The 15,754-nt window shown below is 37.8% G+C and overlaps 1 protein-coding gene across 1 annotated transcript in view; it reads right to left on the minus strand.

The window, feature by feature from the left end:
• Positions 1-5,161: 5,161 nt before the first annotated feature.
• LOC110445986 (FK506-binding nuclear protein-like) overlaps positions 5,162-15,754 on the minus strand; it is a 56,743-nt gene continuing 46,150 nt past the window's right edge. The window contains exons 5-8 of the mRNA XM_021490909.1: positions 9,156-9,222; positions 8,119-8,486; positions 7,469-7,801; positions 5,162-6,337 (exon numbers count right to left, since the gene is read on the minus strand). Of these exons, the coding sequence (XP_021346584.1) occupies positions 6,272-6,337; positions 7,469-7,801; positions 8,119-8,486; positions 9,156-9,222 (834 nt within the window). The 3' untranslated portion in view covers positions 5,162-6,271. The remainder of the gene's footprint in view (positions 6,338-7,468; positions 7,802-8,118; positions 8,487-9,155; positions 9,223-15,754) is intronic.

The raw sequence follows: 15,754 nt of genomic DNA on the forward strand, positions 1-15,754 counted from the left end.
ACTCTTTATAACATTAACGGGTAACTCTTTATAACATTAACGGGTAACTCTTTATACCATTAACGGGTAACTCTTTATACCATTAACGGGTAAATCTTTATAACATTAACGGGTAACTCTTTATACCACCAACGGGTAACTCCATATACCATTAACGGGTTACTCTTTATACCATTAACGGGTAACTCTTTATACCATTAACGGGTAACGCTATCTAACATTAACGAGTAACTCTTTATATCATAAACGGGTAACTCTTTTTAACATTAACGGGTAACTCTTTATAACATTAACGGGTAACTCTTTATACCACTAACGGGTAACTCTTTATACCATTAACGGGTATCTCTTTATACCACTTACGGGTAACTCTTTATACCATTAACGGGTAACTCTATCTAACATTAACGGGTAACTCTTTATAACATTAACGGGTAACTCTATCTAACATTAACGGGTAACTCTTTATAACATTAACGGGTAACTCGTTATACCATTAACGGGTAGCTCTATCTTTACCACTTCACGTTGAAGTCTTCCGTGCCTTGTCTTATAAATTAAATGCTAAACCTGCTGCTGTCAGTCGATTGTATCTCCCAATTGCCATATTTTAACAACGCCGCACTTTAAAAATGTTTACAACAATCAAATGTTTGATATCAAATAAGTATCTAACATGTTTTGGAAGAAATACACGAGTACAGCCTTGATAAGCGCCCACGCACGGTTGATGCGTTGCATATATAGAGCAGTAACACGCACGGCTCACGTTGTCTATACTGAAGCACGCGTGGAAGGGGTGACGGTCATCCATCAGCGTAACGTATCGCCTGACAAAACAACACGCTGATGGATACCAGTATGATATGTGATCATAGCTGTAACACCGGCAATAACAATTCTAACCGTCCAATCATTGCATTGTCTGTTACAACAGTGATTATCTCTGACGTTTCTGCTATTGTCGTGTCATTGCTCTGTCAAACATTAGCCGCCTATACAGTAATGCTTTAAACACGCATCTCTCCGGTCGTAATCAGTTGCCTAAACGAAATATTTTACTTCAAATTTTTGTTTTTGTTTTCTCTATTCCTTTTTTATTTTTATGATATGTGTGTCCCTTTAACTAGTAAATACAAACCGTTGATTGGCAACATTTGAGCTATTCAGATACATCTTTGGTTATCATTTTTTTTTTCGCAGAATAGAACGTTTAAGTACACCTAACTAACCAGCATAACTAACATATATATTAATTAAATAACTTTTTGTTAAAACGGAGGAATAGTAATAGTATTTAATTTCGATGTAGAAGGGAAGAGACTTAATGCATTACGTTCATATTCCAGCTGTTTTGGAATTGAAAGTGTTGACTGCGTTTAGTTGCAATTTGAGATCCTCTCGAATGTTTGGCGATCTATACGTTGACATCTGAGATGTTCTAGAGGAGTAAGTGTCCTCTTCATTAGATTTCTAATTGAAATGTTCTAGAATGGTTGGGATTTTCTAAATTGCGCTTTAGTTCGTGGTGTTTTAGAAGAATAGGCAGTGTCTAAATTACGTTTCAAAATGTCTGTTTAAGAAAATCAGCAGCGAGCTAGCCGTTGTACCGAGCTAAGTTTGTGTAGGCGGGAGGATCACGCAAACAACTCAGTCTTTACGATGTCTTTATAAACTCCCACACAATGCTGATAAAATGTTTATATTGACAACAGACAGTCAGATAGCATGAATCAAACAGATGTAACTGTAAAATCATTCAAAATCTTCCCTGTATAACGACCGTGAGAGCTGACAGCAGCCGCTGAACGCTCGTAATGCACGCTTGGATATATTTACAACGTCTCGTCACGTCACGTCAGTCCGAGGCTGTATTTGAGTCATAAACTTTCCTGTAAAAGCCATTCAATTAATTTAACAATATTCTGTGATGTTCCAGCTTAAATGTTCAAATGTCAAAAAAAACCTCTTTTTCTCTCCTTTGTTGATACAAATACGTCTACATGTAACGGTTGGTTGTTCGTATGCCAATATCTAATTTGCATCAACTCTCAGGCTTACACGTTTTACCTAACTGAGATGGTTCGTGATTTTCGTGGTCATCATGACTTTACTTCCCATACAACCCGTGGTGTGTAACTGTGACATACCTCCATTGTTGTTGTTGTCCCATTGATACTGCTACTGTAACTGGACATTTGTGTATTTTATTGATAAGTTGTATTTGTATCCCCGTGTGACGATATTAACACGCATTATTATCAAACGATATTTAAATTGCTTATAACTTTCAACCTAACGCTTCAAAATAAAGATGTGTTACAATTATTATGGTGGTTTTTTTGGTCTGATTCATTGATTATAAGTTTTAAAAAAAGGTAAGAAAGAAAGTGTAAGCTAAATAATATGTCTGGAGGAAGTCTCGGTCTGTAGGGATTGGCCTAACCGCTCAGGCTTTTTCTAGATATAAATTGGTTAAACGGGTTATTTATGTTTAAAGAGTTTGTCTTGTAAGGGAAAAATACATATTACAAGTGTACATGTTATACCAACAAAGCATTCCAAAACTATAAGTTATAAGTTTGATAAGCAGTTTATAGGTATGTCTGGAGGAAGTGTTTGTTGGTAGGGATTGACCCAGCTGGTCAGACCATCTCTTGTCATACCTGTACGTATTTAAATATGNCCAGATCTGCAATAGCTTGCGTGACAAACTCAGCCTCTCTTCCCGAGACATGTTATTTTTAGAAAAGGTTTTTGGAGGGGTCGAAATGAAAGGTATTACATAACCGTACTTAAGCATTTCTACTATAAATTCTGAAGCACCTATATCTCTCCAAAACTGAACGTGACTTTTTAATCTACCCTTAACAGACGTAACCGGACGATTGTCCTGATATTCAAAAAACTGTTTATGAGAGCTCAGTTCGTCTAAATCAAACAACGAGGGAGAAGTATATGTATACTTATCATGAATCTCGTCACTTCGGTCCGTTTGTCTGCTGCTGTGGCTGTCGAGATCCTCCCTGTCTGAATTTCCCACAGTCCCTCCTCCAATGACCGAATCCCCCACATGAGAAACACTGGTTCTTCGCTCATAATCGGTAAAGACCAAATTAGCAAGCTAACCAGGAAACGTAGGTAAATACCACAAGCGCACTGTCTGGCTGCAACAGCTCGAATGACACTACCCCTATACACCCTGTATATGACAACCCCCTACCCCAGGTAATTCACGTGCAACACGTAATTCACCGTGTACGTTAGACTCCACGCCTTACCCCTACATACACAGGTACTCTAGCACCTACGTAACCCCAGTGATACCGTACCATTGATAAATATAATTAACATTACAAAAGATTGTACTAACATTACCACCAAGATATGACAAAGTGAGGGTGAAAGGAAATGTAAAAGAAGTCCACACAGAAAGTACGAATGTGGTAACAGTATATGTTTGTTTGAAAGAGACTGACTGACGTATACGAGTTGAGTGTGGATAGTTGATGTTAAAACAAAATCAAGTAAAAAATTATCAAAAACAAGAAAACGAATGAACAAAAACAAACAAACACAAAAATACAGATGCATGATGATGAAATGACTAGGTGCTTAGCACTAAATAAATCTGATTGAGATATAGCCATAATAAAGTATAATTGTAGCGAATATGCACTTAACAACCACATGTATACTAATTAATACTAACACACTTACCTTTTTTGAAATAAGCATTGCTATTTTTTTTTAAATTATGAGTATAGATTGAATTAAAGTGTAAAATTATACAATCCAACAGTTAAAACTCAGTACAAAAGAAAAAGAAAAATCAATGTGTTTATTTTTTCAAAATCTGGGTGACCTTACGATACAGCGCGTGTTACTCAGTATGTCCTCATGTTTAACTACTTAGAAAACTGGAAGAATATTTCAATTATCCAAAAAATAACTTTCACTTTCTTGACAGTATCATCCCTGCTTCCAAAAGCTACGTTGTTAGCATGATTTGTTATTCGATTGGTTACTCCCAATGTCCTAATGTCTATGATGTAGGACGACAGCTGACGCATGTTGATACAGACCATGGTTGTATGGTCGCCATCGTCATCTCGTAGGGGTTTCCTGGAGTTAATGATGGCCGATGATCTTTTATTAGAACTTGACCTACATTTTATTGACGGGAATCGTCGATGAAGCAGAAGACGCTTACTCTTCCGGAACCCCTAATCTTACATAAAGACCTAATCTTACTCTTTATGTAAGATCGTTTAAGTGTCTATATATGTAAATCTGTTCTTTGTTCATATTTTGCCTTACTTTTTTTCGATTTTGAGCTCGAATTTCGGCTTTGTCAGTTTATTAGAAAGTTTATGAGCAACAAGATTACACTACTTTTAAACATCCTTGTGTAGTTTTGTAACCTTATTATTTAAAACCTTTTATGTACCATTGACATATTGTTATGCGTTTGTTTTTATATTTATGTAACTTTTTCTGAATCTAGGTGCACCTACAGATACTGATTTAACATTACTTCTCAACCTCTATTTGCAACATTGTAACACTTTGTTAACATGTTCACCATAGAGAAATGTTAAAATGCAACGACAAATGGTCAAGATATTAACAAACATAAACATTTTATTTTACAAATAATACAAAAAGGCCAACAGGTCGAAACGCGTTTATGTACAACATGGGCACATTATTATTACCTATGTACAATGTACTCAAACATCACAATCTTCAGTCATCAGGTATCTCGGTCAAGTCGTCCGCAGACTCAACATCATATCTCTGATGAAGCGAATGCTATCCATCTTCCATTATTAAAAGCATTTACTGCCACCCGGTGTTGATTGGGTGCTTGTGACCACGGGTTTCAAAACCAGAAACACTTGTATTTATTTTCCGAGGCAGAATACCACGAATACTTCTGTAAAAGATTAGCGCTGTCGATGGCTACTTTTACATGATTATGTATCTATAATTAGAACTGGACTCCGATATCAATTAGAAGGTTGCTTAGACTAAAAAACAGATCAAAGAATGACATTCCATCAATACTGAAGCCAAAAACGATCGTATCATTTGACTTTTAATTTGCGAAAATGGAAAGGTGTTAGGTTTCGATATCAAATAATAATCATTGCATTTCTCCTTCTTTTATGCCTTTAATACACGAACAGTATCCAAATAAGAATCTGCTGAGTTACTTGTCTCACTGGTATCAAGTGACGAGCTTGAAACATCGCACGTACTGACCACCGTATGCGTTGTTCGTCTAGATCAGACGTGTGGGCGACCGAGATTATACAAACAAATGACAACTGTTGGGATCCACAACGCATCCTTCTGAGTTTTCTCCAAAGACACACAAAGAACCACAATGTCAATATACATTGAATACTGGATAAAGCGTTTTCTAAAAAGCCAAGACAACATAGTACTTCACATTAGAAATGTTTTTAGTGGTGATGTGGTCATGTTTGGGGACCTACAATATACGGAATGTATCATCAGTTCTTTGAACACACATAGAGATTCGATTGTAAAAGTACAAAGTAAGTGATATATACATCAAATCGGGTCCATTAGATAAATATCTGTGTAATTTTTATGTTGAAGAATTAAAACACATATAGTTCATAGTTAACTTTCGAATTAACAATCTATCTTGATCAACCTATAAAAAGATACTTGATAACATTATTTTGTTCTATATAGCCTTACTTTCGAGTAGAAACATCATCACAGAGGGCATAGCATGGACTGCAGCTTGTCAAATATCAATTTACTTATAGATAACAATTTAATTACTTGTTTATATAGAAGAACTATGGTATTGGTGGACTGTAAAGACATGGCGTTTCAATAAACCTGTGTCTAGACAATACAATGTATCAACGGGTATTTCTTCCTCATATATGTAAAGGTCACAAATGTACTCCATATCTATCTGTTTATTATCCTTTTTGTTCAAGATATTGTTATTTTTATAATTAAGAAACACAATGAAACACTGATTATTATCCGCTACGATTTACACTAGAGTGAAGAGGATTGCTATGTTCGATTTGCTGGTTGTGGGAGGATTTCTCTGACGATAATAATAATACAACAATGGTACAGACTGGTGACACTCAATATGTACCCAGTCTTTGGTCAATTTACACAATAATAAATAGTTGAAGGTGATCTTCGGCAACAGTTTGTGAAATCTATATTCTTTCTTCAAATGTATTGTATCTGTCATCTTGTGATTCCTTTACATGGACTTTTCCCCAGCCCTGTGCTTTGAACTTCCGTCTTTGGCCAAGGCCACCAGCTCTCCCTGAAATAGTAAACCAAAACAAAATATCAGGAGAATTCGGGGAAATATAACAGTATGTTATATATACAGGTACATGTATACCATCGATACCCTATATAATAACTACTGCATATAAAACACATTAGTAAACAAAGATGAACTTGGGGATAAATATAAATTTGTCAAAATGCACAGACATTGAAAACGCACAATCCAATATGCACAATCGTAATTTTCGAAAACCTATCGCGGGCCATTACTATTATTTCAATATCGCTTATACAGTTGTCTCAAGATCGATGATATCTGGGTGAAATCGGATCAGTACAACAAGCTCCGCCTCCCAACTAATTCGTTCGGTCATTTCCGTGAGGAAGTTACGGAAATTGCCGAGGGAATCAGTCCGCACCCCTGGAAACAGTGGAAGAAGATGTTCTGCTGGGGTGTTTTGGTTTTCAGACTTTACATGGCTGACAAACTCCCTAAATCATACAGCATTAGAATCAGCAGGGATATAGTCAGTAAAACGAATACTTTTATATAGATTGGATTAGGTACAGGTAAATGAAATACTGATATACAATACACAGGACAACAACTGCCTGTATGTAGTGAAGAACATGCCATGCACTATTGTCAGCAGTCTCAACCACCGTATTATTGTGTTATATATAATCTGAATAAAGTTTAGTTAACTTCTCCCTGACAGCTGACAATTTGAATTTACCAGTAAAATGTTATCAAAATTTGATTATAGACTGCTCCCGTTTTTACAGGGTTTTTTATTTGACGTAATTTGTCGGTAGTTTTCACCAGATAATTACAAGGGACGAGTATAATCGTGTTTCAACCACATTCTGCGCCTTGTCTTTTGGACCTGACGTTTTAGTATGATCACTCTCGTCTATGTAAGCGGTACTCGAACCATGAATGTCGCTCTGAAAATTCGCTCTATTTCATCTGCTCTGTAAGATGCCACTGATATGCCGTACATAGAGAAAGAGTAAGTCACCCAGCCACCATATACACAGATGTAAATAATGGTTTTAACATACAAACACAGCATAGTTTTGACGAAAATAAAAACCAAAAATGACTTTAATCTTCTATAGGGCCCTCCCTAATGTAAAATTGTCCTGACGAGCTATTTACCTCCTCTGAATCTAACTGTGACTTGCTCACTTCAGACGAGATCTTCTCTTTCTTCGCCCTTTCCTCCGCCTTTTTCCGTTCCCTGTTTTCTAGTGATTGCAGCTGTTCCATGTCTTTGATTGGGACGTTTTCCTCCTCCTCTTCCTCCCCCTCGCTCTCGCCTTCGGACTCGTTCTCGGCTTCCAGTTGCGCAAGTGCCATCATTTCGGCTTGGTTTTCGGGCGTCAGTTCATTGGGTTTGTTTCCTTTCAGGTCCCCAGGGAGAAATAGCGGCATTGAGTTCATAAAGGGACTCTCCAGGATGAGCTTGTTGTTACCGGCGTCATGTTCCAGCTAGTTAGGAATACATATCATGTGGACAACAATTATTTGTCTTAATCGACATTGCTGGATGTGAAATTACCGAATAGCTGGTTATTTTTGTTGGGATGATATTTATCTGATTGGTAGTTCAAACACATTATAGTGATATATGGATGTATATAAATAAACTGAGACGAGTTCAATAGTCTAAACTATTTGTTGTCTTAGTTATATCTAAACATCGGTATACAGGTTTGGAAATTAACAATAGGGCAAAATCGCAAAAACATTAATTTCTCCAAATCTCTATAAATTTACATGCTGCATTTTGAGTAAAATACTGCTACCTGCTGAGGGATATTTAACGATGCAGGCGGTGCCCACGCTGTGTAGGTTCCAGCGTTTTTCTTGTGGGTCCTTGATTCCCGGAAACGCTTGTTTCCCGTGTTCAATTCACTTCCGCCTTCCTCAGGAAGAGGCAAGAGATCAATAGTCGCCTCGGGCAGTTCCTTCTGCCGTTTCTGTGGAATGTGATTGGAGTATTCCTCTGAGGATTCGTCTTGGGAGGATGCCTCCTCTGAGGACGAGCTTGATGAAGAGGAAGACGAAGAAGGTTTGCTGACCGACTGAGATGACTCACTGTCCTGCTCAGATTCGCTGTCTGACGACTCATCCGAGGACTTGTCACCGCCATACCTCTGCTTCCAGTAACTGCCTGCAACACAACATGACCGAAATGTCCCAATCCAGTCTGATATGTTTTGTAAAACAGCATAAACGTTACACTTACGGAGAATCAAGTTCGTTTTCAAACAATTTTTACATGATTTTAACGCCTACAATCCCCACCGTAGCCAGCGAGCGTAGACACAGACCTCTAGATGAATGCTGATAGCCGCAGTGACTTAAAGAACAACCTGTATGTGATTCTTACATGATGTAACGTTATACGTCCTTCCACACGACTTTAATTATTTAAATACCATCCATGGTTCCCGAGATAAGCCCTGTTCTTTTATGTTAACATTTTCTACGACGTTATATCATATAATCCAATAAAGACTAGTTTGGATATTCCGGTAATAACAGATCACGGGAAAGAGGGTGAATAGCGGTTTCAAGGCCTTCGGTCAGACAACAATATATCAACCTGATCATTCTTGTGGCACCGCTAGGCTCATTTATTATGGAATCAGATAAACTTACCTGGATTGTACCTTGGATTAGTATACCTGATTTTTATTCCCACAGAGAGCCATTTCTTTAAATTAACTCCCACAGAAAAAACCGCCATTTAATACTTGCCTCCGCGGGAAGACATATATGTTGATATTTGTATCTTAAAGAAACATGACTTGATATTTGCCCTTACGGAAAAACATACCTGGTTTGCTCCGACGTTTGTTGTCGAGGTACAGACCCCCAGCTTTCTTCTCCACGCGTTTGGGCATCTGTAAAACATATTTGTAGATAACAGTTTATTTCATTAAATGAAGGAATAATCATAACTGTCCTTTAAAAGTATATCGTCAACAATGACACCTCGACGGTGTCGGTCTAAATGAAAACATCATTCTAAATTCTAACACTACATCGGGAAATTAATGAAGGCGAATTCATCATTACAGCAAATATCAGTTACCCAACATAATATAAATAGTAAATATCAGTGAAGGGTGAAATTAACACGGCCAATATTTGTGTTACCGGCGAAGCACGAACTTTTGACTGGGCGGAATTGTCCCGGTGTACAGACAGTACTGAAGTGTCAGAATAGCCAAGTAACGGCCTTTGTTAATGAACATACCCGAAGAACTGCTACAATTTTCGACAAAAAAAACCCATATTCATAGGAGGTAGAACAGAATACCAAATCCGTCGGCCGACAGAAGAGCAATCTGTGGCTATCCCACAGTGTAGAACATGCATTGGAGATCTTTAACGAATTGGATGAAGGTTCAGTTTATCTACAGTTCTCCTCTGGTGAATTGATTCTAGACCGAGACGACATTTCTGCGTTGTACATAAAACCGTCATAAGTGTCCGTTTTCCACAATAAAACGTTTCTGATATTGACATTTCCATTCGCTCAGATAGAACATTTCTAAATTGGACGTAATTTGTATGCATTTTGAATTCGCACGAGGCCTGATTGCAGTGACAAGTGTGTCTTTCTATTGCCATCCATTGAGTGTTCATGGAATGTGTTGACAGTTCTTAAACAAAATTCTACCCAATACAGTAAACCATAATGTCAGATATCCTTTAAGAAACAGTAATGAATTTGGTAATACCAAATTTCAGACTTTCTAGTACAAATTCATCCTTCCTACCTTCTACGCTTCGCTCTTGGAACAACTTCTATACTGCTAAAAGATCATTAGTCACTTTAGGAAGATTAAAAAAAGCCATCTCTCGATAATTGGACACCAAATCGCCCAGTTATTTTGCTTATGGTGAACGAAAACTAAATATCATTCACACTTAATTAAGGTACAACTGCAGTTCCCTAAATTATGATTTATTTAGAGTCAATATCGTAGATAGTCCCGCCTGTATCTGTGGATCTCCATGCGAAAACGCCTATCATTTCTTTTTTGAATGGCCAGTTTATACACACCAGAGATTTGAATTGTTTCAAAATCTAAATTTTGTTAATGAAACCTCCTTAGATATATTGTTATCTGGTATTCCGGTTCTGTCTTCTCAACAAAATAATGATATTTTTCGTAACGTGCAAAAACTCACAAAGACCAGCCAAAATTTTATACTTCTATACTCAATCTGTGAGACTGTTCAATGTTGTTCTTTCTCTTTTTGTTTCTGTTGTTGTAATGCTACTATTATACATATTATTTGATACCCAGTTGTGCCATTTTTGTAAATCTGATGTATACATTTGAGGAAAGGGCGTAAATAATGTTGTAATAACTTGTGCCCAATCCTGTTGTCTCTATTTTGGTAATAAAATATGTTTAAACTAAAATGTGTTGACACTTTGTCGATTTCTGGGTGTAGTGTGACGTAGTGTCCTGGTATTTACATTTTGAATACCAATCAAATGTTCACGGTTACTGCCATTTTTTGTCAAATCAAATCGCCATCAAAAAAGGCGGCTGAGCGCCCGAGATACAGTCAAATCCGTTAAAAAAACAAATACAAATCTTGTTGTCTCACTACCAAACCAGTGTTGTTGGGAGACACATTGATCCTTTTCTTAATGAAATTGTCGAGGTACTTTTGTTGGAGTTGAGGTGGCCTGATTGTTTATTGGAGATTAAAGTGACCGGGTTATCTGCTGGGGACAATTTTAGCTGGATTATTTAATGGAGCCGAAGGTGACTGGATTATCCACTGAAGTCGAGGATGACTGGGTTATCTGATATCTATCCAAGATAAGAAGGGGTGAAATATTTCTATACTACACCCCGTTTCGACGTGCGTGACGTCACAATGAGATAACAATGACGTGACGTCACGAAATCGGGAATATTCCGATACAGTGATACCTTTTTTGTTGTTTATGTGTTAATTCTGGAGACCTGAGTGAGACAAAAATACATTTTCGTTCCCAGCAGTGAAGGATATAGATATTCCACTCATTCGGTGTTCAAATTGGTGCAAAACCCTCGGTAAGCATTGGGTTTGACGTAATTTGAAAACCATGGTGTGCAAATTCCCTTCCTTACACCCAAACGCATGAAGGAGTTTTATAATCGAGTGGAGACAGCAATTGAAAACGGTCAAAAGTTTTCACGAATCTGGTACACGACACAATGCTTTCTTGCTATGTACTCAGATACTCATCTCCCCGACTCTATTTGAAGCGGGTAATACAAATAAGCCTGAAGCGGGGCAAACAAATAAGACTGAAGAGGGGTATACAAATAAGACTGAAGCGGGAAATACAAGTAAGACTGAGGCGGGGTAAACAAATAAGACTGAAGAGGGGTATACAAATAAGACTGAAGCGGGTAATACAAATAAGACTGAAGCGGGGCAAACAAATAAGACTGAAGAGGGGTATACAAATAAGACTGAAGCGGGTAATACAAATAAGACTGAAGCGGGGCAAACAAATAAGACTGAAGAGGGGTATACAAATAAGACTGAAGCGGGGTATACAAATAAGACTGAAGCTGGGTATACACATAAGACTGAAGTGGGATAAACAAATAAGGTAGTAAAATAGTAGGTCATGTAGGTCATGAACGCGAGCTTAAACATTATATCAATATACAAAGCAATCAAGTATATCAATTTGCCCCCAACTGTGTGAAATAGGATCTTTGACTTGTTGATATTATTAATTAGGTATTAATGATTTTATGTCGTCCTTGATTACTTTTGAAACATACTAGTAATTCACTGACGTCACCAACGTGCTCCAGTGTGTTGGTATGACGTCGATCGTAAACTGCACATAAGCAATCGCTGGTACATGTTAACCCATGTAGCATATCGCTGGTACGACGATTTTACTGTCTGGTGCTCGCCTAATGCCCAGTAATGACAAAGCTTAGTACCGGACACCAATCTTTGATGCTCTTACCCTTACATTGGCTTTACTGATCTGGCGGTCTAGCGTCTGCTATACTCCGTACGGCAGCTCTAATCATCTGCTTACGACAACATACATTGGTCGGAACTTACAGTGTAGCTCCGACACTTACAAATAACACTCAACCACAGTTTCATACATTTATTCGTAATAGACATGTCAGATCCGATGTACCGAACGTTTATGTTCACACTTCAAAGCGCAATATCTTCAGAAATAATGAAACAAGAGGCCCAATGAGCCTGCATCGCTCACCTGGTATTAATCTCACACTTGTAATCTTAAAAGTGGACTAAAATACAGCAACAGGCAGAATATCAGTGGTTGATTCATAGGAACCTATTAAAAGATTTAAACATATGACGCCTGTGACCTTGAATGTCGGACAAGGACCAAACTTGGTAGCCCTTCATCCCAGCATGCTACAGGCCCAATATCAGTATTCTGGGCCGTTTGGTTATTGAGAAGATGTCGTTTGAAGATTTTACGACATTTACCCCTGTGACCTTGAAAGTGGGTCAAGGTCATTCATTTGAACAAACTTGATAGCCCTTCATCCCAGCATGCTTCTGGCCAAATATCATCAGCCTGGGCCTTTGGGAACTTCAAAATATTGCATCACAATTACGGTCACATTTTGATGTAAATATACAGATTTATCACATAGTAATCACTAGTTTCCGGTTCTGTATCTAAAGTTTTTTATGATGTCCTCATATGTATCTCTTTCGTTCGAGATGAGGTTATAGAAAGAACAAGCACAAATCGTACATATTCAATTGCCTACTTGCCAATGACGGAATTTAGACAGTCTGTAGACGTAAATGTGACGAAAATACACACGGCTGAACTGACCTCCCGTGTCAGACTCTCTTGGGAGAGCCTATGACGTAAGGACGTCGAGTATAGATCATATATCGTATTTATTGTATGAACGCTGGATGTAAGATTGTTTTGTGTCAAACAAACACTGTGGAACATGAAAACATTTTAGGTTTTATTGCACAAAACAATCTGTTTAATGACATTTATCGCAATAGGGTGTACGTGGTTGTCGGGAATCGTTCACGTGGCCATGCGTGTGATAACCGCCTACGCTAAATTTTGCAACTCCATAAAAATAGCTATGTATTGAAATTGAAGTCTTTTATATTCCATTAGTTTTGTTTAATAATGCTTCCTAACATTTTCACGTGAATAGGGTCTGGTTTTGGTGCCCTGTATGACCTTAGCTAGTCTCCGTCCCTTTATATGTATACACTGTCGTTATGAAAGCTTGTCTGTTGTATGGGCGGCGACGTGATATAACCTTATCTGTTTTGTGGACGGCGTTGTGATATAACCTTATCTATTTCGTGGACGGCGACGTGATATGATCTTATCTGTTTTGTGGACGGCGTCGTAATATAACCTTATCTGTTTTGTGGACGGCGTCGTGATATAACCTTATCTATTTCGTGGACGGCGACGTGATATAACCTTATCTGTTTTGTGGACGGCGACGTGATATGATCTTATCTGTTTTGTGGACGGCGTCGTGATTTGATCTTATCTGTTTTGAGGACGGCGACGTGATATGATCTTATCTGTTTTGTGGACGGCGACGTGATATGATCTTATCTGTTTTGTGGACCTTGTCATCATGACCTCAGCTGTTGTGTGAACATCGTTGTAGTTGTGAACATGTAAAATCGTTCAAACAACAAACAACTTCGGCTCCGACATTACAAACTTTTTCACAAAATAAGGACAAGTTCATCGAAGGGCTGTACTTGATATTCCCTCTTCCAAAAAATACAGGTTATGCTGTTATCTTACTACATAATGGGATATTAATCTTCCATGTGCGCCACGTTCATCAAAATTGTACTAAGTAGAGAACAGAAACGAAAACATGATTCTTATAGAAAATTTGTGCTGGAGAAAATGTTTCTTAAAATGTCAGCTGTCAATTAGTAAAACGTATGCTTACTGCTGACGACTCACTGAGAAATCGCACTGGAAATCACCATTTTTACTCAGTACGATTAATGGTAATCTAAAAGAGTCTTGTCACCATGGGAATGTCAGGCACTTTGAACAGTTCAAAATGTTTCCCGTGGAAATGTTCCAATAAAGTCGATAAAGGAATTCACGGAGGAAGTCTATGGAGGGACTTCCAGAGACACCCATGTCCGGAATCCATGTAAATGCCACGGAGAACTTTTAATGGGATTCCGAAGTTAACTTATCAGTGCTTTCAGAGGAAATAAAAAAAACAAGATAATTTATGTGTAAACCCAACAACATGTACCCAAGTTAGCAAATTGCAAGACCTATGTTTTCACTGCAGGTCTTCTTAATCAACCCTGTCACCACTCTACCAGAGCCGCGAAAAATAATGAAAATCTGTAGGTTCTCAATCCAGGACGACAAGAACAGCTCTTTCCTTTATAAGAATAATACTATCTACCAAAAATCGTTGTCGTGTTTGACAGTAATAATATTAATAGGGTTGTCAGTTTAAACATAATTTTCCCATAACCACTGTAGGGTGTATCACTCCAAACTCATCGGATAAACCTGTTTGGAGTTTATAAACTTTTTCCGTACGTAATTCAATTGGTCAATTTTCTAACTATGACGTTATGTAGCAATGCCTTGCGACGTCATCTTCCATTGTGACGTCATAGTTCATTGCCTTTGTTTCCCAAATCGGAAAAAACGAACAGTGTTTTTTTTAAAAGAAACATTTGTTTTCTTTAGATATAATACAGGAACGTTATGGGAGAAAAAGGTCTCTAAAACTCGTGATGGTGGATACCATGTTTATCCGCCTCTCGCTAGTTTTTTTCGAGTTGTAAAAGACACTCGGTTAAACTCGTGTCTTTATACAATTTAAACGATACCTAAATCGAGCTAGATAATTTTGATAACGAACTACCACTCGTTGGAGAAGCGCTTTTTTATTGTTATGATGTTTGTCATGTCTAACAATATTTACCGTAATTAATCATTTATGATTCATGACATATAAATCACATTGGGTCTACCTTGATTTACAAACTACACCTAACAGGACCTTACTGTGAACTACGATTCCCCAGGTATAAAACACTTGGCGCACTCTTTGTACTAGTTATCAAATTAATCAATGATCAGTGTGCTGGCCGCGTTTTGACGTAGGGAGTATCCAGCAGTTATTTAAAAGTACACAATTTGTTTTCATTACATGATGCTGCTAGCGAACCTAAATAATTAAACACAAATCATTCATTTCTAACAATGAGCAACGATTTGATATTAGAAGCATTTTATTTAATTATTCCCTGTGAGGGTTGCCTCTGAGCCGTCACATAAGGACGGGAACAAGTAACGTTGTCTGCATATCGGCAAACAGTTTTAGGACGAAAATTATTAAAATCTGGGGGAGGGGAGGGGGG

The sequence above is a fragment of the Mizuhopecten yessoensis genome, unplaced genomic scaffold (assembly GCF_002113885.1).
Source record: "Mizuhopecten yessoensis strain PY_sf001 unplaced genomic scaffold, ASM211388v2 scaffold2435, whole genome shotgun sequence".
Classification (NCBI taxonomy): Eukaryota; Metazoa; Mollusca; class Bivalvia; order Pectinida; family Pectinidae; genus Mizuhopecten; species Mizuhopecten yessoensis.